General features: G+C 37.9%; 1 protein-coding gene across 8 annotated transcripts in view; it reads right to left on the reverse strand.

Annotated features, from left to right (window-relative positions):
• The window catches only part of SLC39A8 (solute carrier family 39 member 8), a 66,029-nt gene that overhangs the window by 32,257 nt on the left and 6,399 nt on the right, over window positions 1–27,373 (reverse strand). For 5 of the 8 annotated variants that reach the window (XR_014184002.1, XR_014184003.1, XR_014184004.1 and 2 more), the window contains exons 2-7: window positions 26,283–26,451; window positions 21,793–21,962; window positions 21,140–21,262; window positions 19,805–19,972; window positions 13,418–13,625; window positions 12,727–12,911 (exon numbers count right to left, since the gene is read on the reverse strand). Coding sequence is in view for 1 of the 8 variants with exons in the window: in XM_082052100.1 (XP_081908226.1) it covers window positions 9,922–10,068; window positions 12,727–12,911; window positions 13,418–13,625; window positions 19,805–19,972; window positions 21,140–21,262; window positions 21,793–21,962; window positions 26,283–26,451 (1,170 nt within the window). In the remaining 7 variants the exon portion in view is untranslated. Of the gene's footprint in view, window positions 1–8,631; window positions 10,069–11,280; window positions 11,428–12,726; window positions 12,912–13,417; window positions 13,626–19,804; window positions 19,973–21,139; window positions 21,263–21,792; window positions 21,963–26,282; window positions 26,452–27,373 lie in introns of those variants that run through there. The other 3 variants (XR_014184008.1, XR_014184007.1, XM_082052100.1) reach the window with 3 other exon arrangements.

The raw sequence follows: 27,373 nt of genomic DNA on the forward strand, positions 1-27,373 counted from the left end.
GGATCTGTACAAATACAAGCGACCTGCAGCTACTTCTCCCTCCATCATTTTTATGGCAACCCACAACAGTTATATAACTTTGAGCTCTTTATGCAATAATTCAGAACAACAGTGCAGGTTCAGAAAAGCAGAAAAACATAACACAGCTCCATACCACCCACAGCAGTAGAGGCTCCTCAACTTTCCTAGCTCACCCTCCCAGCAACACCACCCTGCTTACCTTCTCCTCAGCTCAAATCTACACAGAAGTCCAAAGCAGCTCCCCAGTCCAGGGTTCCCCAGTATGATGCAGGCTCCCGTCACTCCCTTTTCAAAGCCAGGCATTTCGTTTCCTCATAAGCCTTCAGGTAGCAAAGTCTCTCTTTGAATCATGTTTAATCCCAACAGAAGTATGAGTGGCAGTAAGATATCAGTGAGGCCCAGGAGAAACCATCTGTTCTGTTATGAACACCCTTAAGAGTGCTTTTTTAATCCATTTATGGCCCATCTTCATCAAGTTTTTAAAGCAGGTTGTTTCCTGGCCCTGCAAAAGCCCCACTCAGCCCTGTTAGCCACCTGAACCCAGCTGAGAGAAATTAATTATTACAGCTAATGGTTCATACACACCACCTGGCCTGGGGCACTGCCTTGGCATCTGCTTGCAGTCCACCCTCATGGGAACCTCTTTTGTCTCTGTCTAGTTCACATTTGCAACAAATACTACAACATATATCTATTTAATTCCCTCACTGATGTACTCCAACCTGGCAAGTCTCTCATGTGACCCAGCCCATCTTTCCCACACTACAGGGCATCTTTCATGCTACTTTCCATTCTTTATAGCACATGCTCCAAATCCATGCAGGGTTACCAGAAATAACAGAGCAGGCATGACAGACTGTACTCACCCACCTATTCTACTTGACCTTTTCCAGTCTAGGTAAAACTTCAGCAGTTTTCCCATTTTTATTCTCCCACGACATCACGCACCTCCATTACCCAACCCTGCTTTCTCAGTATATCTGTCCCCAAGCCCTCCAGCTGACTCTTCCTTAAGAAGTACTTCCATCCTCTCAGCACCACCATTGCCAGCTTCAAACCTCTGCTTCTCTTCTTTATTTAGTTCCTCACCAGTTGTTCCAAGATCCACCCTCTGGTGGCCTCCAGTTTTCAGTGAAGAATTGCAACTCCTCCTTAATTTCCTCCAAAATAGAAACAGCAGGTACTATGCATTCCAATCCTACACTGACATTTCATCATCTTCCCATCCTCATACCCACTGCTGGGGACTTCACCTTTCAGACTCTGGCCTGAGCCTGTTATTGCCAGGTGCTACATTATGTGAAGACGCCTGTTGGACTTCAGATGATGAGTCGACCAGACCTCTCTCTCCTTTGCTCTTAGTGAATACTGAACAGTGCCCAGAGGCGCTATGGCCTTCCATATGCTCCCAATCCTTGGCTGAGTTTCCTAAAGAAATCATTATTATTTAAAGTATAAAACTATGACATTTCTTAGCCTCAAAAAGGAAGTCAGTGTTTACCATGCAAGGGGAAAGCTGTTTGAATAATCTTTCACTTTACAAGCCACAAATCACAATGTGTCCATAACATTAATTACAGCATTTAGTACAGAACTATATTTATGTAAATAAAACTAATTATAATAATTATTGCTACTGTGGTGCAATTATATTACTAATTGTGCCCTCTCAAATCATGATCGTCCTGACTTGTATTTCTGGTATCAGCTATGTCTTTATATACTTCCCTCCACCCATCCCTCAGAGGCAAAAAGAATAAGCAAGTTCCTCCCTCACACACAGCATCTCATCACCTACCAGCAACCTGACCAAACTATCCTGTTCTGACCTGCTAGTACAGATTTACTGATCTTGTTAGGTTTAGTTGTTCAGCAGAAAAACAGAGTAGATACAGCTGATGGAAAATTAGGATTTGTGGCTCATGGAGTATCTTCTATTATGTAGTTATATACAAAATTTTCTGCCAATACCAGTATTTTCAAGTTTCTCATAAACTGCAAACTGGGATGCGGTTTCACTTTAAAGACCCAACAGGGTAATGTTTCAGAAACAGCGCATATTCCCTGAATCCTCTAGGCTGGGAACTTTGCAGGTATTTCACATCCACACAGGTCAAGTAATTACTAGTCAAACATGATTACAGCTCCAATTATTGCTCTACAGTGATGTTGGTACCTACGTTTGGGTGTACATAACAAGGCAACTATTCTCTGGAGAGTAAACCACAGCCCCAGGTACACCAGTTGCCTAAAGCAAACAGTTACAGATCCACCCTTGCTGGCAAGCCACTTTCCTTCCAGTGGAAATCAGAGTAGACATGGAGGAAGGAGGCTACTTACTCGTGTCTTGTCCCAATACAGCCTCAAGATGTATCTGGACACCCATCCAGTTATCAGCTAAGAAGTACTCTTAAGTTGCACTGGTGAGATCTGCCTTCTAAATAGATTGACACCTCTCTGTTGTGCTTTACTCTATGAGCCTTCTCCTCAGCCTGGCTAAGTAAATTAGGAAATAGGACTTTAGCTAAGAAGTGAGGCTGCATGCCAGAAAGTGAAAAAAAAAAAATCATCAAGAACTGATGAATTATAAGACGTTGCAGAGAGTATGTTGAACCAGTATAACATTATGGTGCTAGAAGTACCAAAGGTCATAATTTTTCAGGCAAGATGCAAAACGCAGGTTCTGCTTGCTGTGACCACTGTTAGCCTTTCAAAAGTTAGGAGCTTTACTCTCAGTGAACAAGCAAAAGTTCCTCACGTCATCCTTTTTCAGTGTTTTGTAGAACTGTTTCATACTATACTGGAGCTGCATTCTACACATTCTACTCTGAAAAGAAAAAAAAAAAAAGAGATGAGTATGCTAAACTGAACTAAAGAGTGAGGAGTGAGGATATTGCTCTATAGGCAGCTTTTAGCCCAAATGTGTTAGAATACAGTTATGACAGACCAAGTTTGTAGCACAGTAAGCTCCAGTACTATATACATTTAAGACAGAAAATCCTGTGCCTGATACTTAGCATGCAAATATATACTGCTATCACTTCTTGGAGATATAGTATCCCTACATCACAAGGAGATACTATCATTTCATGACAGTACACCTTTCTTATTAGGGCTGACTGCCTTATCAATATGGCTGTCCTTCTTCCTGCATACATTATTTATGAACACATACTCCTCTGTTTATCTGAGATGGCATAGATCTCTCCCAACACAGCTCTTCATTGTGCAGCACAGACATACCCATTCAACATGTCAAGCAAGAAGTTACATGCAGGGCAAGTCCAACAGTGCCCCATTGGTTTCTCAATTCACAAAACTGTCTTGCAGAAGACAACTTCAAAGACATATATTTTCAAGTATGAATTATAGTAAGTATGGTCACATTTAGAAATCAGCTGTATGCCTCTACACCCAAGGCTCTCCCTGAAGAAGAAATTTGTTACAAGCATGTCAGTGAACAAGGCCCTTTGTTGACATCAATGAAAGTCATTCATTTGATCTGCTAAGTGATTTTTCATTATGGTAAGACAAGCAACGCTAGATTTAGCTATGACTGGAAAAGCAATCAAAATGCAAAAAGGAGAAGTAATTTTTATGGACTGACTTTTAAAAAACAAAAAAGGGTCAGGGAACATTATATGCCTCATCTAATTATTTACCAATTCAGAAGAATCTGTAGCTTTGATTTCACTAATATACCAATGAGGTGAAAAATTACGAAGTCTTTACTGAATGGAGGACAATTTCTCTGTCGGCACAGAGAACCATGCTTTGTAATAGAAGAACATTAATCATAATAGAATCAGGTATTTTTTTCACTTCTGTCTGCTGTTTGTAAAAGGAAATTTCAAACAAATCACACCATAACGTACTTCTAATGAACAGTTACCCATTGCAAATCACTACCAACATTTTTATAACCAAAAGGGGATCTCTATTATCGTACTAATAGCTTATTAAAATGGTCAAGAGTTTCCTGCAGACTATAAGTATATACAATTAGAGAGGAAGAGAGACACTAAAAGTTCAGTGATAAACTTTACAAGATGTAATTAATTTCAGTATGTGAAAACCTGAGAAATTATTTCACAACCTTCTCAGCATTCTAAACATTCTAAAGAGATTTTTCATTACAATTAAGTCAGCTTAGTGCAATTCATTGCAACAACAAAAAAATATGCACATCAGAAATGTAGCAATAATTTTTTTTGTCTTATAAAAACATAAAAACAATTTGGAGATTATTTACCTTTCTCTAGACATAAATTTGTACTGTGAGACAAAACCTTCATTAGCTTTCACCCACAAATTGGAAAAGTGGATTTTAGTGCAGATTTTTTATGCTTTAGGCCAATGACATCAAAGCCATTTGGAATTCTCTAACTAAATATGCTTGACTCATATAATCTCATTTCATGTTTCTTATAATTAGGCTGGTTTTCTCACTCTTTAGCAGTAAGGGAATGCCACTGTGCATGTTTCTTCTCAAGAACAAGCCTATCCAGATACGACTCCTGCTGTCTCTCCAATTGGCCAAGGCAAGCTGCTGGAAATAAATAAATTTTCTTCTTGTCTTTGTTTGACTATAACACCACTGTTCTACACAATAAAATCACTGGTATAATAAATGCTTTTTTTATGGTTTGGTTTTTTTTTAATTAACTTAACCATTGCTAAGACCAACACCACAGAACACCATGTGGTCGTAGCTCCAATTATATTTTCTTAGCAAACCAAATCATGATATGCTCCTCCTCAGATGGTAGAGTAATTCAGGATGGGATATATGTAGTTGACATCAGGAGATATTGGTTGTGAACTACGAGGTAAAACAGAGGTAGCAGAATTGAGCTGATCAGATTTTGGAGTTTCTGAGAAGCAGTATGTTTTTGATCTCCAGCAAGAGCCATTCATAAATGTTATATTTTCGCCATGTATGCAAGGTCTGGATTTTATTGCTGGAGAACAGCATCCTTTTCTTCTTTAAACTAAACCACATTTATGCATGTGTTGCTCCCAGTGTCATTAATAACTGTACATACACAAATGCTACAGTAAACAACAGATAGATTGTAACCAATGTTTTTTAAAAGACTGCAATAAAGAATCAGGGAGAGTTTCTGATGATACTACCTTTTGCAATGTCATCAATCTTCCCAAATGGTCTAAAGGATAGCTAACAAATATAGTCAAAAGGCTCATATTCTACTCCTAACTCTATGTCTTGCCTTCTTCTAGATAGCTATTTCATGTTGTTGAGTTACTTTCCTTATCTGTAAGCTATTCTGTTTACAGAGACTCCCTTTTATGGGACAATCTGGCATCTAGATCTGAAATGAGTACATGAGAACTAAAACCCCCCTCAAAATATGCTGACCCACCAGTCTCCTTAATTTTCCAGAGAAAAGGGAAAGAGTAGGTGAAATATCGAGCACCATGGAGCCCACCATGTTACTATTACAGATGCTATTACTCACCTGCATCAAGGATTCTCCCAAAGTTTTTTGCCACATACAAACAAGACTGCAAATGACACGGTTACAAGACAGAACAGCTTTATGAGTGCGGCACAGACATCCAGGTCCCTCTTTGGATACTGCAGTTGCCTATATTCTGCTTTTTGATTCAATCTTATCGCTTGAAGAATGCAGCAATTCTTGTTTGTTCTTAGACTCAGGACTGCTTTTTCTCTAAAGGAAATCAAGTTTGGTTCTTATGAATCTTCCACATAATGTTTTCACCCAGAGCAGCAGGTAATAGTTAAATTATGGAGAATTACATTATCTCCTAAATTCACATGCTACCCATAAATTCAAACTACGTCTTCCTGTAGTTCACCTCCTATGCCATTCAATATCTCTTATTTTTACCCCAAACCTTAAATGCTGTAGTACTTCAGTTTAAAATGGAAGAAGATGTATGAATTGTGGAGAGATTTTAAAAGTAGAATAAAGCGTCGTGATCATAAGACAACTACAAAACATGTAAATACATTATCTTCTTCAAAAGTACTGTAGTAAGTTAAAAAAAAAAAAGAAAAGCAAACACACAAAGCAAAAATCCACTCCCGATATATCAGCTAAAAAAAAGGATATGTATTGGGGATTAAGCCTTAAAAATACAATGTAATCTTATATTTGACAGGTGCATTATATCTACTGCTAGCAGACTTAGGGCTGTCTGTTTTTCATATTAGCACCTTTGTCAGCTTGTCACACCTGTACATTTTGAATTGAACTGCAAGACAGGGAGAGGAGTTTCTATTCAGTTCTTAGAGAGAGAGAACTTGTGCATCAAATATTTTAAGAGCTGATAAAGCAGCTGCAGCATTCCTAGAAACTTTGGGATATTATAGCAAAATAAAAGTCGAGAGCTACAATATGCATATGGTGCATATGCCCACATGAAAAGGTTTGCTGGCACCTACCAATCTATACAGAATAATCAACTGCAGAAGGATAATCCAAGTTGGTGTTCTTTTCCATATGTAGTTCTGAAATAAAACACGCATTTCTAGAGAAATTTTTTCTTTATCTTCTTTTCCTTTACTCAAACCTTCATTGAGGAATGCTGAACAATTTTGATCCTTTTGGAAAGGGCTCACAGCACCTGTGCTTTCTTGCACCCATCACATAGGCTGGAAGCTCAAACACCTCAAACTGTTGGAACATACTCAAGGGATCAACTCCAGCTGACCAGCTCCCATACTTATAGAGAGGAGATGGTACAGTACAAGACAAAACAACGTGCAGATACATAAATCTGTTCACCTATGTACAGGTAAAACCAGCGGTTTCTTAAAAAAAGATAAAAAGATTGCAGTCCAGAAATTAGCACGCACAAGTGATTCTCTATGTGCATTAAATAGATGTTTCCACTGCTATCCTTAGCGTAACCAAATGTAATTCATGAATGTTAAAAATCATATTTAAACCATGTAGATCAGGTTTTGTAACTCTTTTAACTAAAGCAATGCAAAGCTTCAGGCAAGCTGTAAAACTTGATGGAGCAGCAGGGCCAACACTTCAACATATAGATGACCACAATGGGAATGGGGCTGATATTTAATTTAGCCAGTTATAGTTGAGACCAGATTTTTAGTCTGATGCTTTTCATTCTTATTCAGTAAAGAACTCATCAAAATGTCAAAAGTAATAACCATAAACTTTAAGTGCCAATTTAATTCTTCAATTCTTTTTTCTTGAAATCACAGAGAGAAATTACGTATCACATTTTTGACAGGTTTTCCCCATAGACCATTTCACTTTTCTACGTATCCCTTCTTCAAGGGATCAGAAGAACTCTAGAATTCATCCTTTGTCCATGTTGTTGTTCTTTATATGTTTTTGGCTCCAAAATCAATTGTTCTTCCCTCTTTATTGTCTTTTATAGGTGGGGGGGTTTTGTGGGGGTAGTTTTTTTCCCCACCTCTCTTGAAAGTGTGTCTTGGGTTCTGAACCATATAATGAAAAAAGAGGAAACTTTCTGACAGTGTACTATCTGTGACAGCATTGCCAACACAGAATATCTTCCCAATGTATGTTGGGTAATGTCTAACATTAGGTAATTTGCCCTAGGGCAATAACAGATGGAAAAGCATATAAGAGCCCTCTGAAATTACACTGTATACAGAATTTGCACAATTGTTGAAAAAAAGGCTGAAGAAATGACAGAATATAAGATGAAGAGTGTTACAGGTGACATTAACATGAAAAAGAAAGTGAAAATCTTCCCCTCATCTAATTTCCAAACTTCTAGGGAGTAACTTACTGCAGTCTTATTTGTCACAAAAAAACAATTTTTTGCATGTTTTGCTACGCTTCTTCCTCCCTGGATGTATCAGCAAAATCCAGGAAATCACTGGCAGTCCTAGAATTGGAATAGATTTATATGTACTGGACAAACATAGTAGCAAAGATTATACCAACAAACCAGCTCAAAGAGAAATCAAAAAGCTTTCTTACCTACTGAATATTCCACCTGTAGAAAAGGCAATTTAGCTTGTGACTTAAGTACTACCTTGAAAATCAGACTTTGTTCCATCCCTAGTCTGCTCTGTGATCTAAAAGTAGGTTATTTCCATGATCCATTTGTTTCACTTTTTCCTCCTTTGGAAGATAACAAAAATCAAGTCTCCCTAACAAATGTTTAGATTTAAAGGTGAAAAGTATTATGCAGGCAAATTATTATCTCATGAACTAGGAATGGTCAAATGATTTTTAAAAGTCAATGAATATTCATAGTTTCTATGATACATCCTTGTCATACAAAAGAGTAGCATTTAAAAACAGCTTATATCAAAGGAATCAACAGAAGAATTAAAGAACATGGAGTGAGTGAATTCATTTTCACAGAAACTCAGAGAGCATAAAGTGACTAATAAATGCGTTTTCCATACAGCAAATACCGTAGACTACTAGAATTACATTTTAACATTTATAACATATTTTAAAATAAGTGTCATTTAAAACTCCTGTGCAGTCTGCCTGAAACTTTCTATCAACCAGACACCTAGAGAAGTTATTTTTTCTAATGTAATTACAGATGACATTCAAATAAAGTATTAAAATAAAGCCTTTACCTGACAGAAGAAATATTTTAATAGTGAATTAAAAATATTTGTCCCTTCCTACTGCCAGGAAATACGTCAAGAAACAGTATTTTCTTTCATGTTGTAAAACTTGCCTAAAAAGCAATGAAAAAAGTAACTTACTTGAGAATAATAACACTGCCTTCAAAGATTAGTGGTGGCTGAAATGGAATACATTTTTTTATTGATTTCCTTGCACACATCTTACAACACCAGAGTAGCTGAACTGTTTATTTCAGAAGAACTCATATATCTAAGCATGACTGTAGAAAGTTCACATGCAACAGATAGTGATAAGGGTTTGTTTATTTTAGCATCACTTACTTTCACCCCATGGCACACAAGAAAACAATGCAAATTACAAAAAAGCTTCCTGGAATGTTGATTTGAGTAAGTTTTTTCTAAATTCCACTTTGTAAAACTAACAGTAAATCTTTCAAAATTTTAACCTAAAATACTGATTTTTAAAAGGGATATTTGTGGAACTTAAATATAAAACATTATTATTTTCTTAAAATACAAAATGCTTGAACATGTTAATAATACTCAATGTTTCTAAAATATTATGGAGTTGATAAATTGCCATAAATTTAACACAGGTTCCCTCTAATTCAAAAAAGTGGTTCTCGAAATAAATCAACAATTCCCTAGTGCACTTATATGGAGAAAAGATCAAAAGCAGTAACTGGTATCTTTCCTTCCAGTGTTAATTAGTAATTAAAAATCTTAGCTTCATTAATACCTACTCTGAACTAGCTTGGGTTTTGTTGTTGGTTTGGGAGTGGGGAGATAGGGGGGAGTGAGCAGGTTGGAGGAGGAAGCGGATGTTACACAGACAAATCCTGCAATAAAAGGCATGAAAATGAACCAGCTTTGAAACTGCTTGCCTTCAGCAGTTACAAAAGGATAGGAGACTCCATTATTTTCTCTTAAATAAGCACCTTCCTTCGAGACCTCAGCCTTCATTTGGTCTTGAGTTGCACGTAGCTGCTTGTATTGCATAACTCTACTGGCCAAGTAACATCCTTTATGACAGTTCAGATATGTCTGATAATTTTAAGTAGAAATAAAAAAAATATTAGAATTGGTTCTTTGGCATAGTACAGAAGTTGACAGCTCCTGCTATTTGGATTGACGGCAAGTCCTAAAGAAGAATTTCCTGTATTTGGAGCAAGGGTGACAGGATGGGACTTGTCACCGTTTCAAAACCAAGTATATTAAATGAATGTCCCTTTATGGATTTCAAGTGTCTTCCATTTGTAATTTACTTCATGTCTTCAGTACCGATTCCATTTTCACTTCCATTATCACAGCTGAATATTTCCTGCATACAAGGTAATCATCAGTATCGCAGTAAACCCTGTTAGTAAACCAGCATTCTGGATAAGGAAGAATGTGAGATCCATCTTTCTTCCTGTCACTTTCTCTCGCAGCATATCATTCATCTCTGGGAACTGAAAAAAGGAATATTTTTAGGTAAGTATTGCCATCTCGTGGTAGTGTGCATAACTGAAGGCATTAAGAACTGAACCACATTGCTACTTTGGACTGAATATTAGAATTAAAAGAGGGTGAAGGCAATCCCAGGAACAAGTCACCCTAGTTAACCTGAAAAACCACTTCACCAAGGACTGTAAAATGAAATGGTGCTTTTGTTCCTCTCTGCTCTGACTTCACCCAGTTTTCTCTCATGCAAATTTCCTCTTTCTGATTCCAGCAGTCTCCTAGGGTCCAACTGTTGGTCCATATGTTGCTAGAGGCAAGTATCTTGCTAAATGTTGTTTCTTCCTTCACTAGTATAGACAGAGAAATCCTTTTTCAGGTAATGCAGGATTAGGATTCTTCTGCTTTATAAGCAAATTAGGTGAAGCTGAAAACATAGACAACCCCTCAGAAATAAGTGTTACAAATAGAAGGTCTGGTGGGCTGATGAGGTAGTGGCAAAGCAAGGAAGAAAGAAGAAGAACGTTGTGAAACTGGTGGTAACACATGCAATGTATTACATTACAGTGCAATGAAGGGAATCTTCATTCCATAACTCGCATCTTAATGGCAACATATTATAATAGCAAAGGATGACTGATCTGCTGTTAACTGCAGAAACAAAGACACCTCCTCCTGGAGGTGATGGAGGTGATGGCAGATGAGCACTGGTGATAAAGTCCTCCATATGGGTGATTCCAGGGTGTGTGTTTGCTGCAGATAAAGTCAGCTGCAGTTGATTTTGATGGACATGGTCAAATAACCTTTAAACTCCTCTCCTGTTGCACTGAGAGTAGTACAGCCAGAATGCAGTGAACTGTAAATGTCAGTGTTAGTTTAGTGAGTCAGAAGCTGTATCTTTGATCTCACAAGGCTAAAACAACCATTGAAGGTAATGCAATTCTTGAAGAACAGACTAAGATTAGAGGGAAGTGGCCAGACCTTCCCAGAAATCACTCCAGAGCTTGGTAATCCTCTTGCACAAGAGGCAAAACCAAACCAGATCAGCTTCATGCCATACAGCAAGGCTCACTTGTGCACACACCTCAGTGTACACATTCTCACATGCCCACAGCCTCACCTCACTGGGATCTTACTGGCAGAGGTTGGACTACGCCAATATTGGAGGAAACAAGAACAGCAAAAAGAAAAGAAGGAAGGAATCACATTCTAGTTAATCCTACCTGCTTCTGGACAAGGAAACCAGAAGTGTGTGAAAACCGTAACAGAAAGTGGAAAGCCAGATCTCTGTACAGAGCACTCGAATACCCTATTTCAGACTTTTCAGGGGGAAGAAAAATTCAGATAGGTAACGGATACAATCCAAAAACCTATAAAAAGAGAGAGATGAAGGGGAGGTGATGGGGGGGAAGACAGAAACAGAGACAGAGAAATAGAGAGAACAGAACAACAGATACAAAGAAAAGAATGTTACCTAATTCGATGGATTTAATAACAAGTTTAAGCTGAGCCACTCTAAATTTATGCCATGAGTATTTACACATGATTATTGAGTACACTAGTATTCATTATATGACTGAAAATAAACAAAAAGCATTAGCAATTAAGGTACTGCAAAATTGTAAAATAAACTATTTATATTATTCATTTAACTCTAACATTATTACCTTTTCAATCCTATGTTATTACCTAAAGTATAACAGTATTTAATGACACAGTCACTGTAACTATGTGACAGTTCTTAAACACATCCAGGAACAAAGTGGGGTCTCAAATCTTTTCAAATTCAGGCCACCTTCTCCCAGTTCTACATTAAAATGGATTTATCATGTGGCAGGTGCAAACATCTTTGCAGATACATCTGTTCTTACAGCACTGAATTACACATAATAAAACTCAAAATCCTTGAAAGATCTCTTTAACTTAGAGACACAACATCATCATAAGAGTAACTTATGCAATATTGATGACTGTGTGTGAAGCCAGACTTCACTTCCCAACGTTTGAATCTTATCTGGATCTTACCATAATTTCTTTAGCTTATATCTTCTAGCACTTTTAAAAAAAATACGTGATAGACTGTTTTTAATTGATTTCAGCTGATTTTGGGGTCTAAACAAGGAAACTGGGGCTGGCACTGTTTAATTTAAACCAGAACAGAATTTAAGTCAGGCTTTTCACCTAAACAGCCCCCGAATTGTCACTGAGATTACAAAACACCTTTCATTCAACTCAAAACAAAATATTTAGTTTCATTTTGTTTACCTCCTTATTTTTCTTTTCTTTTGAAATATAGTTTAGAGACAAATTAATCTTTTAAAAATAATAAGGTGAAACACTTTGCCCCTTTAAAATGCTGAAACAAAATATTTATACTCTTTGATGAAACCAGTCCAAATTAATGAAAAGCTTGTCTCTCTCTCTAAAACTTCTTTTCAGCAATAATCTGATCAGCCCTATTTGTGAAGCAAAATGCTTTCACGTTTCATGAATAAGCGTAACTATTTCCGCATCTCCATCAAGACTATAATTGGTGATTTAACATCTAGTAAAAACACGTAGATGACACTGGCATGAGAGGTACAAAATACCACATTCTACTGGGAAGATTTAGTGCAATCTTTGTTTTCTTGCAGAATAATAAATAAATGAAAATGACATTATCTCACCATATCTGCCAGAGAGATGTACAGGAACATTCCACCGGCCACGGCAAAGATGATGTTTGGAGCAAAGTTGTTTCCTACTAATATACCAAAAGCCAGCCCAATGTAACAGGAACACGCAGACAGAAAGTTGAAAAACAGAGCCTGCCGAGTACTCATTCCTGCATTGAGTAAGATGACAAAATCCCCTAAAAGAAAGAAGAAAAAAAAACACTTCAGAAAATGACACTGTGATTATTTTCTGATTTCAACAGAAGTCTGAAGAAAATACGTGATTTGTATACCAATTATAACCCACTGCTGTTTTTCCTCATTCAAGTATGTGATGAGCATTTCCCTTCAACACAAAGGCAATTGAATTATTCTGAAGCAAATAGGTGATGCGCAATTGAGCTAACAGCATAGGAACACAGAACTATTAATACTTAAAATTATTTTTAAAAAACAATTAAAACAACAGCATATATGAACAGGGTAATTAATACCTCTCTAATATACTTCCCCAGCTTCCATCCACCTGCACTTGGGAATTTCCTATGCTAGATGTGTGGTTTGGTGCTTTGGAAGTTTTTGTTGAAAATATTTTCCATTAATTTGCCTAAACTTTCTTCCAAGCTCTGCCAACCTTCAGCCACCACAACCTTCTACAACAGTGATTTTCACAGTAAACAACACGTTGAATGGAGTTCTTTACCTAGTTCATGAGGAAACTCTTCACACAAGATGGCTATGGAGGTACTAAGCCCTTGAAACAGAGATAAAGTGAAAGAAGCGCCGATAGCCAAACCATCAATGAAATTATGTACGGCATCACTCAGTGTCACCATCCAAGCAATGGTCCCAATCTTTGACAGAGGACGACCCTTAAGACACTTGCATAAGCTGCCTTGGGTGACTTCCTCCTGGAAAAAATAACACGATAAAGCAATTACATAAAACATTGAATAAATGAATCACACTTCTGTCTTTAAAGGAATGCCAAATATAAAATAAAGCACTTGCTGCATATGGAGACCAAAATGCTTGGTCCAATAAGCAAAAGGCACAGGTAGCAGCAGCAAATGTTTTCTGTTTCAATAAGCTAACACCCCAGGCTCAATCACCCTTCTGGCTACAAAGCTTTAACTGAATGCCCTTCAGCTGAGAGAAAGTAGTTCAGACCATAGTGGTGTGAATGCCTCTCCAGAGTCTCTGCCAGATCTAGAGTGCCAAGGCTCCTCACAGCCTCCTCAGCCACTTCCATTAAGCATGTACAGTAAGAATTCAGGTCATAGTGACCGACAGCATTTGTATTTCCTATCTAAAACACATCTGCACCAATTACATACTGCAGTACATTTTGCTCTCAGAGACACGCAGCCGCTACATTAATGGCCAGGTACATGTGAATACAGGCACATATCTGGATACCTATAAACTTTATTTCTGCTTTTGGGCAATGACAGTTAAGTCCAGCCATTCAAATCAATTTCTACAAATTGCATGTTTAATAGAAACAGTAGTGGGCAATTCCGACTGTGAGAGTTGAAGGCTCAAAGGATGAAAACAGGCTCATGCAAAACTGCATTGCACATACACACCAGGGATCTCAATAATTCCTCCCAGAAGTGGAAGTAATTTATACACGTGGTGCCAATGAAATAATGAAAACCTTGAAGCAGATAAAAGGAACTGCCATTTTAGCTGGGAGCACAAACTAATCTCCCCTAAAAAAATTATTAATGATCCATTCTGATAAATTTCTGTACACATATCGCAAATTGCTTTAGTTTTGCCATATAAAATGCAAACGCTACCAGACAACTAAGTTTTGAATTTAATGGAAATATCACAATTAATAAATTCTTACATAATCTTTAATGACAGCGCAGTAAGGCCTGTCTCATTATTTGCTCACTAGACTCTTATCTGACATACTACACCCTTGTATGTAGGAGCTGCCTTGGGACAGGACACAAATTTCAGGTCAGGGATTTCAGCGTCGGATGACTAATGCACTACTTGGAACTCCTGGCTAATAAAGCCTTGGTTGATTATTGCCACAGCTGCCATAAAGCATGCTTGCAGCTCCTGTTCAGTGCTTAGGAAATCCTGAAATTATACTTTTGATTTGAAAATAAGCAATGCTATCCAAAAACTGGGAATTTCCCTGCTGACTCAAACACTTGTACAACATGCTTGCGTTCACTTTTTGGAGGTTTTCCTCTCAGCATACAAGCAATACCAATCATATTTTTGAGATTATTAACTTGTACCTGTACTAATTCTGTTTGACACAGGACCACTTAGGAGTAATGTACCTCTTTCTTAATCCACAAAGGCAAACTTCACTTTAAGAAAGAAATAATACAAAGCAAACCACATAAAATACATATATTAGGTAACTGGAAGTAAAAAGAAACATTAGCATGAGAAAATCCAAGTACAATAAGTGAAGCTCTTCCACCTATTCATCTGGCTCCATGAGCTGAAGTTCTGTTCCTCTATGTTTTTATCCGTTCCCTGGTGACCATCCTTCAAGCTGCCCAAGAAATTATGGAGGCATTGTTTTGTGGAATGTCTTGATTTCTGTCAAAAGTGTCTTGGGCATGTTTCTAGCTTCACTGATGAAAGGGAGCTTGAGACAATGCACAGATTTTCATCTTGAATAATTCATGTATTTTTCTACTAAAAAAGAACATTGTTCTTTTTGGAAACAACACACACAAAAACCACAACAACAACAACGCCAAGTACTTTCTGACAGAGCAACATTAATCTCAGCAGACTGTATTTTGGAAAGTTATATTAGCAACTTCTATTACACAAGGGAAAGGTGATGGTGGTTTTTGTTCTGTAAAAACTTTCTATTACCAAAAAATTCTCACTGTGCTAGTTTGACTGAAGTTAATTTTCTTCATGCAGTTAGAAACCTTTCTTTTTTTGCAGCTAGTCATTATTTGGACTCAGTTTGAGAACAAGAAGATGACACCCTGGGGACAGAGTTAATGTTTTTAATTGCCCTGGTCTGAGAGCCAAGGACACTCTGAGCTCTGCCCACAGGTAGGGGGGCATGAATGGGGCAGAGCTTGACTGACATCTAGACTGATCAATATGAGTATTCCATCCCATTAGTGTCATGCTTCATATTAAAGGAGAATCTAGTTCTTCTGGTGCCTCTCTCTCACCTTCTTCGCTCTTTTTGTTGGAGCCAGACCAGTTCACAGGAGTTCTGTTCAGGATTTTGACTAGTTTGGCCTTTGACCATCCTGCGCTTTTGCAGAGGCCTCTGGGCCTTTGTGCCTTTTTTCCCTCTCTGGGATCAGCTGTTGGGACCAGGTGCTGTTTCCTGGGACTGGCTGCTTGGTGTGGATAGAGTTCATGAGGAATTGCACTGAGTAACTTTTACTTTATATTCCATTTCTATTTTATATATATATTTACTAGTAGTGTATTGGCATTTTGTTATTTTATTAAACTGTGGTTATCTCAATCTAAGTTTCTCCCTTCCCTTTCGATTCTCTCCCCTATTTGGGGGGTGGGGAGTGAGCGAACAGCTGGGGTTAAACCACAACACTCACATCGAATGCCAAGCATCTCCGTAAAATAAATAGTTTTATGAGAAGAGTTTATTAGGATGAAAATTCCTAAAAGAGCAATGAAAAGAGTGAGCAAATAATACAAATGTACAAAAATGTCACTTGTACATGCTCGTTTATGTTTGGTCCCATGAAAGCACATTTTTATGTGGGAACCATGTATGTGCCCACAGTTTCCTGGGGGCTGTAGGGTCATAACTGGCTTAGCCACAGAACTAAGTAAAGGACCCATTTCTCGGTACCAGCAGCACAGTTCGTAATTCCAATGCAGTCCAAAGCATTGCAGACATACAACAGACAAAAACCTGATCTCACAGGCGTTTTTGCTGAAATAAATAATTTACAAACATACATGCTGAATTTTCTATGCCTGTATGAAGAAAATGAACACGGAGTAAGAAGATGCTATTAAGATTAGCTGCTGAACTCATCAAGAACGGAACTGACCAGAGAATCACTGAGGTTTGAGCTGGTTAATCTTTAAGTCATTGCAATTAATTTAGGAAAACAGTACTGGTTTACTTCTAGAAATTAGTTTCTTGATCTAATCTTTCGAAATGCAGAAACAATTACAGTTTAAAAACTAGGAATCAACTTCTGAGAGGCTTCTGTAGTATATAAATGGCTATCTGCTGTTTACTGTGTAGCTTTGAAGTACAATAATCATTGCCTGCAAACTATTTCAGATAATGTCTTGACATCTTTTGTAAATTATATGAAGTACAAGGAGGTTGCTTGTCTGGGTTTACATTCTGAACTTTACTATACTGTGTATCTGATAGAAGCAGATGAAGAACTAATACATATTTTTAATGTTTAAGGTAAGGCAGACTACTGACACATTTACCCCACAAATATATAGGATTTCAAAGAAAAAAACAATGTCTGTGCTGTATTATTCCCACTTTGTCATGGTAGTTTAGCAGACATTACAGAAGAGATGCCAGCTAAGGAACTCTGTAATACCCAGCTGGAATATCAGGTCTGACTTTTTTAACTATTAGTGCAGTTCTGTATTATGTGTATCTCCACAGTTTACAGTAAACCCAAGACATCCTTGGTATTTTTGTTCTTCTGAACCCAATTTTTTTCTTTAAAATTAATGGCCCCTCTTTTGTTCTCAAACTTAAAAATTATACCAAGACTCTCTTATTTTATCCTATGATATCTCATCAGATTACTATTGCTATTTCTAATGCATATCTGACTCCCTCAGACATGAACCAGACATGCCATTTTGTGTCCTGTGGAAGTGCCCACAGGATCAGGAATGCATCCTGACACTGCCTCCATAGCATAAATAAAGGCCACAAAAAAGTTTTGTTATACAATTCTAATATTGTGCGCTCGAGGATACAGACATTTCAGCAATTTGTCTCTGAAACAGCTTTTCTTCAGAGCTCCTACTGTCAAGCCATATAATTCTAATACAAAGCAGATACAAATTTGAGGCAAGCACAAAAGAGGTTTCCAAGGTTGTGATTACTGCTGCAAGTGAAATCTGGAAGTATGTGACTAATTAAACATTTAAATTTACTCTGGCAGCCAGTCTGTTCTGGCATTAAAAGAGAAAAATCGCTGGTTCCCCATGGCTGAAAACAGCTACTACACTTTGGCACAACTGGACTTCAAATTCCCCCAAAGCCTACAAGATGATTTCTGGCTAAAGTTTGCCCTCTCTAATAAGCTTAGATTACAAGGACACATTAAAATTCTATTAGGTATGTGTTGGCTCATGTCAAATGGTACCCTCATAAAGACCTGTAAAGCCTGTAAAGTTGAACCTGCTGTCAAGGCACTACCCCAGCTGCCACAAAACCCTCAAGGGCTACCTGGCTCCTTTGAACCTGCCTCGAGGAGGACAAGAGTAATGATGGTTTTTTGGTTGCCAACCCCATTGTCAGCCACACACTCTCTGCCACTGGGATTTCCTTTTAGCCAGCCTTAGCTTCCGAGTGAATTTTATCCTGTTACTTTCAGGAGGTTTTAATACAACATAATATCTTCCTAGCTTTGGAGAAACTGAGAGGAAGAAAGAATGGAAAGCATGAATTTTCGTAAGAACAATAAGTAGAGAAGAAGCTTTGTGAAATTTCAAGTTCTTAAGTCAACATGGCATGTAAAAGGAGATGTATGAGTATTCCACAAAGGATCTTGGGGTGATCTACAGTATTTTATGATCAAAAGCACTGCATCTAAACTAGTTGCTAGAAATAAACACTATATAGTTACATTTTATTATTATTATAAATGGTATGATTTGTTATGTTTCTGTTATACATAAGCAGATGGCTAGCCAAAACATAATAATGGAGTGAGTCCAGATAAAACTTCTGGCAAACAGGGCAAAAAATAACACCCATGCCAGTGGAGATGACTGTCTCCACAGAGAGTTGAGGGCTCTTTGTTTGTTTTATAAATCTACAAAATGCAGTTTAGGGACACTCATAATACTAATTCCCTCTTGGTGTCCATGCAGTTTTAATTATTACGCATGTTTCTCCTAATACTTCAAATGCCCAGTACCCACCACACTTCGTGACATTTCTACAGAAAGGACAAGTACAATTTTGCTGCTTTAAACTCTGCACATCACATGTCCTGTGAGCCTGCAGGGTCAATGCAGAACTCTCGGATTCTCTCCCAGCTCTTAGGGCCTGTCTGTGGCTTCCTCTCCTCCTCCTTTTCACTGCTCCCCACAATCAACTGCTCCCCACAACCAACTTGCTGGCTGAAGAACATGGGTGGTAAACCAGAAATCTCTACTATGAAAAAATCTGCCTCTGTCATCAGAGAATTGTTTCTAGGTGTTTTTTTAAAATACTGCTCCTCACTGTACAAGGAAGAGAGTAAAGAAGCACACCAACTTACAGCTTCCTTCGATCTGAGAAAAAAATTAAAACAGGAAGAGAATTTGTAGCGTGAAAACAAACAGAGAAACATAGAGAACAAATCTGAAAGAGAGTAATACTTAAACCAGGAGGAATGGCTTCTGTCTCAACATGTTACCTCCATAATTCTAACAGTATCCAAATATACTGGACTAGCACAAGCAGTGCTCACAATATACTGGACAAAAGTTACTGTATTAGTTTTCCTCTTTAATCATTGATTCAGAGGAACCAGGTTCTCACACACACCAACCATTCTCACATAACTTTATGTAGTTCAGAAGACAATATGGATCATGTAACATTAAAACACACTATCACTCTTTAAGCAAAACAATAACACTAAAATTAACTTATTAAAATCAAAATATCTGATTATATACATATCTCTGTCCTACCCATCCTGACACTGCTATCAACTAGCTCCTTTTGCTGGCTACAAATTCAGTGCTTCATTCAGCTTTTGTAAGCTTGCCCCAAAAATCTACATTTTTTTCATAAGGCTCACGCAAGCTATAAGTTTACAAAAACTTGACCAAAAAAAAAAAAATCATATTAACTCTCCCCTATATAATTGGTGGGATAAAATAAACAAACATAAAATGTTCATACCTGTGCTGAGACCACACTGATGCTGTCAAAACCAAGATTTCCATTGCTCTCTATGACCGCTGAATTTGCATAACACGTCCCCCCATTGCTGGATGATAGTGGTTTGGGTGGATTAGTCTTATCCTGAGAATGATTCTGTTCAGCATTTTTGGAGTCATTATGGCCAGTCTAGATGACAAATAAATAAACAGGTAGCTAATTAAAGCAAAAGCAGAATAACAAACATAAGAAAATAGAGACCAAAAAAGAAAAGATGGGCTATCATGCTCATGCTGCCTTGCTTTCAACACCAAGTAAATGTTTAAATGTGCAGCAGTAAACATTTAGATGTTTAAATGAACTCCAAACTTAGATAAGTTCCTAGTTTATCTCTTACTTCAAGCTAATCAGAATATATGTGAGGATTTTTCATTTTTACACCTTTATCTAGAACTTCCCAAGCCAAGTATCTGACCATACGTGATCAACATCCGCTAGTTATTCATGGCTGCCTGTCAAACAGAGCCTATTCACCTTTGTCAGCTGTTTCCAAAAACAAAGGGCAACAAATACATTTGCTTTATTTTTTTTTTTTGGTGCAGCTATTACAAACAAGGGACAGTTCACCTTCGTAACCTTCAATAGCAGCAACAGCTGGGGAAGGGGAACCTTAAGTGAGGTAACAATAGGAAGACAGGACAGTTTCCTTGGCAAGATGTGAGCAGAGAGGACCAAAAAGTTTGACAGGCCCTGAGATAAATTAAGCCTCACTCACGTGAATACACAGAAACACGTACGCTGGCATACAGGTAGAAAGCAGAGCCCTGTGCAATATGGATAACTTCAGCTTCACTAAAGCAGGTCTGTGTACCAGAGCATGTGCAAATGCAGAGCTGAAGATAGGGAGGGTGAAATTCAGGCACTGTCAGCACAGTGACACTTTACGTGTGACTGAGAAGGTAAATATGTCACACTGATTTCTCCTGCCCAAAGGGTTGCTCCAGGAGCAGACTCATGCTCTCCAGCTCTTAAATAGTTCCGCTATTTTTCTGATGCGTTTAGCTAGCATGGCAACAACTTAGCTGTTGAGAGCAAATAGTGCATACACTAGTAACAGCAGACCTCATCTTGATCTGCATTCAATTCCCAGCACTGCTTGAAACTCCCTCAAAAAAGTGAGATTGCGTAACCTATCCATATGGATTTTAAACAGATATAGCAGAACACACAGTAAGGCTGAGTTCCTCAGGTAAAATGAAAAAAAAACCCCACATTTTATTAAACTATCAAGCGTGTCATAAAATAGAACAGGTACTTGAAAGGAAGACTCATTCAGTTAGTGATACATTTCCTTACCTGGTCATAGATCTTCAATGTCACTTTAAGAATCCTTTCCACAAAGAAGAGGATATAGAATCCACCAAACACAGCAACTGCTTTCTCAGTATAGTTATCTACTTTGGGGTCAAAGCCAAATGCCTAACAGCGAAAAAAAAGCAGCAATGCAAATTAGTCCATAATCTTAGCACATTTCCAGAAAAACAAACATCCCCTACACATATACTCCTCTAAAATATAGACTCTCTAGAATCCATGAGTTTCCATGAGGCTGAAATTATGAAAGATCCTGCTATTTTTACATTTTTCTAACATGGATTAAATGATAACCATGTTTTAATTTACTAGAACTTTACATGCAGAATGTAGAAGTGCAAGACAAGGAGGGTCTAACCTGTAGCCCATTAAAGTTCACTAGAATTTTATGCAATGGATTTCTCTTTCTGTCTAGAGGCAGAATAGCCCTTGGTCTTTCCCATGGCACAACTAGACATAGATCTTGATGGCTCTGCTCACCCAGCCAGAAAGAGATAGTAGCTATTGGCACTGAAGCACACCCACAACTTTTTGGAGATTGCAACCCACAAACAGAATCCCACTGCAGCATACTTCTAAAATTAATATACTTTAGGAACTAGTATGCTAAACAAACAATGATTCCCCTTGCTTACCTCTGGAATGAGCTGGAAAATTGCATTAGAAAAGAGAGTACCAATGGCCAAGCCCACAAAGTAGGTTAAAACCTTGGGAAAATATGACTTCTTCAAGAGGGGAGTTAAAATCAATCCCAGAAGTGATGCCAAGTTAATGATAGACACAGCCAGGAACCCAAATCCCCAAACTGTGGACAGACAAACAGAAATATAAAATATTTTAGTGTAACACTCACTTCAGGCTGCTTGTGATTTCTCTAACAGCTAAACTGGCATGGAATTGGGAAAAAGAGCAGTTGAAATTACACATCACAAATCCAAAAATTTTAGAATGTATAGATACTTAGGATGAATACCTGCAGGAAGGAAATATCTGGAAACACTGTCCAGGACTACCTTATTAAAAATGGAAACTGCACTAGTACAAGATCTGGGATAGCATATCTGCTGCTAGTATAAATCAGGTCTCTCTACAGTCAGCAAAGAGGAAAAATTAAGGCTTAGTCCAACAGTCAAAGCAGCTATTGCACAGCCATAAGACAAAACTACTTATTAGTCCCAGGGTGAGATTCAGTTGTCATTTACTCCTAAAGAACTCTGCTGTCTAGGCTGTACTAGATCCCAAAATCCTTCCTGATAAAGGATGACTCCTTCATATCATCCTGAGGTGGTAACTTTCTGTTCCTAACACTCCTCCTCCTCTTCTAATTCAAAGTAGTTATGCTGGCTGAAAACACTGCACGTCACTGCTTAGCAAACAGGTGAGGTGGCAGATAGCTGCTAGTAGAGGCAATTATAATAGAGAAATGAAAGCACATTAAAAAAAAAGGGGGGTTCTAGATTCAAAAAGATGGACACGTGATTTAGGTACACAAGGGGGACAACCTTTCCTAAGAACTGGCAAATGCAGCAGGGTTCACCATAACTTAGCTTCCTTCAGTATAAGCATAGTCTCGGATATTTAGAGTTCAGACACCAGGACTTGTAGGAAGTCAGGCCATAATTATTCTGGAGTCTGAATTAAAAGACAAGGCGTGGGGGGTGAGGAAGGTGGGGAATGGGCAGAAGAGCGGTTGTTGTTGCTGCTCGTAAGTTCATCCCAAAGCTGTGCCTCATTCATGACTACTGGTTATCCCAGTGACATCTCAGGTCCCTGTGAGTACAGAGGAAAGTTTTAAAGGTTGCACTGAAGATGTCTACAACACTGCCTCAAATGATGCCACAGAACTACAGAGTTTTCCACATAGACAGTGGGGTTGTCTATAAAAATTAACCAGAGATAATAATCAAAGCCAACACAATGTTGGCTGTATGAGAACACTTTGGTATAATCAAGGCAGTTGCATAATTGTAAGCTTTACAATATGTACGTCAAGAAGTTATAAATTTCCTTCTGCACAACAGAAACTAACAGGTCAGATAACTATCTGCAGCCCAACTTTCCTGCGACACAATCAGCAAACACGCTAAGCCGGATTCCTCCCTGCAACAGGGATGGCTCTACTTTGTTTGCAGAGTGTCTCAATTTTTACATGTAATGAATTTCATAGTATGTCAAGAACAGAAAGCATTAGAAACATTCAAAGCATTTGCAGGTGAATTAATGCCAATTAGAAGATTCATTTGCCATTTTTGAGAGAGAGACAGAGGGAAAAAACACAACTAGATATCGATAGATTCACTAAGCTACACAGGAGATTAATTTCCATTAAAATAAATTACAATTAAGCTTGTAAATATCTTTTGGAAATGAAGTTTATAATAAACAAATGGGTTTCCAATGCCATCATGAGTCACAACCACTGTTTACAGTTTAGAATTACTACAGAAGCATGAAACTCCTCCAGTTTAGTGTACGGACAACTCTACACATTATTCTGTGCAAAATGTATGTTTTAAACTGAGTTAACAAAATAAAAACCCCATTTATCAAATATGAAGCATTTAGTGTAGTTGCCCAAATTACTTCATCCCAAGGAAATCAGAGTAAGTTTCAAAAATTACAATACAAATGTCAGTCCTAATTACTTTTTACAACAAAAAAGAGGATGTATTTACAAATTTTGTGTGTAAATCAGTGGATGACACAAATGATAGGCGACCAGAGCTTAAAACCAAGCACGGAAAAACAGGCTATTGCCAAATTGTGAGAGAAGTTCTCACGATACTACATGCTTCACTAACAATCGACCTAACTTTCATGCTGGTACTCTTTGTTCAGAAGAGTAGAACGTACTGGGACATTTAACTTGAAGTACATGTTATAAATTACACAACTGTCACCATTCTGTATGCTTAATGCCATGGGAGATGTCTCATAATGTACTAAAAGACTTGTGCTCATAAGTAGGGATGTGTTCTAATCCACTGGTACGAAGTACCTAGCCGTTTTCTGTCACCAAAAAAAAAAAAAGCTTGACAGTTTGACCTAAGGTATCTGCACAGAGCGTTCTGCTCAGGACACACAGTGTCTTCCCCTGACATTGGTGGCACAGTCAGCCTTTGCCAGCTACCATTATTCTTTCTGTCTCTACAACTGTAATGCCAACCAAGAGACAGAGCCACAGTAAATGTAAAAAAAAAAATAACACAGCAGGAGTACAAGTAAGATCCCTGCCTTAGAACACCATTGCTCAGCATTATTCCTTACAAGAAGTGAGGACAACTGCTCTGGGCCTTCCTGAGGCAGGCTCAAGCTCTTCATGAATCCTGTCCTGGGATGAAGAGGAAATAAGGGTATGAAAAGCTTTCTGAAAAAGCCAAGCAGAGAGCACAGAACCTGTGCACCTTGTACAGAAGCAATGCCACTGGGCATTTCTAGCTATTTCATGCCGTTCTGTACACCTCACTATTACCCTTCAGGGAAGCAAGAAAGGGAAGGACTTGAGTGTGCCCCTAAAGTCAGCTGGATTCCGTACAAGTTATACAAATCCCAAGGAAAGAGACACGCTATATGCTGCCTTTTAACTTTTATTCTGCTTTGGCAGCACTTATTTTCTGTTATTGCAAGTAGCTGTCCTGTAAAGCTTATTGTATTAATTTCTTCAGTATGTCTTGTCTGTTGGTATTTTGGAAGACAGAATATTGTTAAGTGTGTGGGAGTCCCTGAGCAGAAAATTCACATAAGCACAGCTGGAAACACGCAGAGAGGATTTTGGTTCATGGGCAGTAACTGCTTATGGTTTTAAAATACTCTAACCATGGGCCTTACAGATTTCTTGCACTGCAGCTGAGGGATGGGCAGGGAGAAGGCTGCCTTGCTTATCTGGCTAGTGGACATTGCTTCTGAGCTCACAGGATAAAAGAAAAACAAGGGGGATGGTCTAAATAGCTTAGGAAGTTAACTACAGGTCAAGCTCTCCACATACAACCTACCTAAAGAGCCTCCATCCCCCCCCAAAAAAAAGGCAGATCCTACCCTCCAGTACGGATATTAAGGACTTTTTGACAGTATATGCCCTCTTATGGTATAAGCAATTTAAGAACCACCATGGCAAATTGGCACCATGGTTTCAGTGGCTGATCAAATATAATTCCAGTTATTCACTGATACAGCTAAGTTTTAGGAATTATCTATAATTCTTAATAAACATCATCACTTATATTAATCAGAATGTTATTAATGCTAATATTTCAAAGTTATGAAAAACACTGCTGTATCTCTGCTTATAAATACTGCCACTAAGCACCTGCTCATCCAACGTTCTAACTTTTAACTTTAATTCAACTGACTCCCTTGGAACAACAAATTTATTTGGAATACTGAATCAAATAAATAGGCCATTACATATTTGATCCTTGTCAGTGCAAAAAGCAACTTCAATAACCAGCTGAATTCTCCCTGTCCTACATGTTTCACTGCACTGTACAGTTCTGTAGACAAGAAATACAGAAATAATAGTGAGAAAAATAGCAGGAAGCAAGATTAAGGCTACGCAGCCATGTGATGATGTTCCATGTGGAGGAGGCAGCACAGAAGATGACATGAAAGCAGAAGCTGGAGTTTGGAAATAGCACGAGTATTTCTGCTCAGTAAAACAGTCTCTGGCTCCCCTGACGTCATGACTCCCACCTGCCAACAAGTGCACTCAAATGCAGTCCCCTAATAATTTTACCTTGAGTCGCCTTGATGCACATACATCCCACTAACTCTGATTTTCCACTGCAAATCAACTGCACAAACCTCCCTTCTGTACTCCCGTCTTCTCTCCTATTAACCAGCTAACCAGTTAGCGAGAGTACTTATGGTTCAAGGCACAATCCATTATCCAAACAGATCAGACTCTTCCTTTAATGGGCAAATTGTTCCATAATTACCCACTCTGTTCTTTTACCTTTCTCTAAAACATTTTGAATAGATCATTGTTATGACAGGATATTGTTTAGATAGTCCACTACCAATTGTATCTTGCTAAACAAGACATTCCTGTCATGTATAGATAAATTCTTACTATTCTCTTAAGAACTCCACTCTAGCAGCAGTATTAATAAAATTAATATTAACTAACCTTGCAAAGAATGTGGTTTAGACGTATCAACAAGGTTTTCCTGATGATCACACGGGTGAATAATCAGCTGTTGCAGAACAGCAGGACATATTGTAGAGAAGCTTGAATTTGATACATGACTGTTGTTTGGTATCCCATGCAAAGAAAAAATTTCCTCACCGGTCAAGCACTGGAACAAAAAGGGATTTTGCCAATTTAATACATTAATAAGAAACTAAAAAATAAGTCATATACTGAGAAACTCAAAAATTACATCATCAAAATACTGTAACACATTTTCAAGGAAGTGTACAGTGTTTGTACACTGCGCATCAGAACACTGTGATTGCTTCATGTGAAGCAGAAGTGATTTGAAGAAGTAAGATAAATCGCAAATCAATGAAATGTTTTAAATAGACATTATACCCTATGAACAAGGACAGTTAAACCTTACATTTGGAAAAATAGCTTCGCAGCAATTAAAATCTCACGTAATTACAAAATAATTACATTTAAGAGCAGACCAGATACAGTTATAGTCTCAGTGACAGAGTATGTTCAGAAAATTATCAGTAATTCAGTGACTGTTTATTCATGTAAGTGACCACTTCTACTTTACAACAATGCTTCTTACTTATCTCCCCAAATTAGCTGTTTAAAAATTGTCCAAATGTCTGCAGCACTCATTTTTCATTCATTTTATAGCGATAATAGTGAGCAGCAAACATTGGTTTGTAAAACCATTGTGTACTCCAATGAGACAAACTCTCCATTTGGATCTTCACTTTGTCTTCAGCTCAGGACATAACAGTATCTAACAGGTCAAGGATAAATGTATTTAGCAACACTAAACCAGGCCAGGGGCAGGGCTGGTTGCTACGTTTGTTATTTTCAACCAAAAACATAGAAGACAAACCATGAAATAGCTTAAAATGTAGATCTACAGAAAAATTGAGTATTTTTAGATGAAATGTTCTACACTGCTGAAGTCTTTTATCCAACACTTTCCATTTATTTGCATTCATGATTTCCTACAACAATTAGCAAGGAAAGAGTGCTCTTTTTTGGGGTATAAACAAAAGTGATTTGGCTTATTGCGGTACAACAAACAC

The sequence above is a fragment of the Streptopelia decaocto genome, assembly GCF_964273445.1.
Source record: "Streptopelia decaocto genome assembly, chromosome: 4".
NCBI classification, from domain to species: Eukaryota; Metazoa; Chordata; class Aves; order Columbiformes; family Columbidae; genus Streptopelia; species Streptopelia decaocto.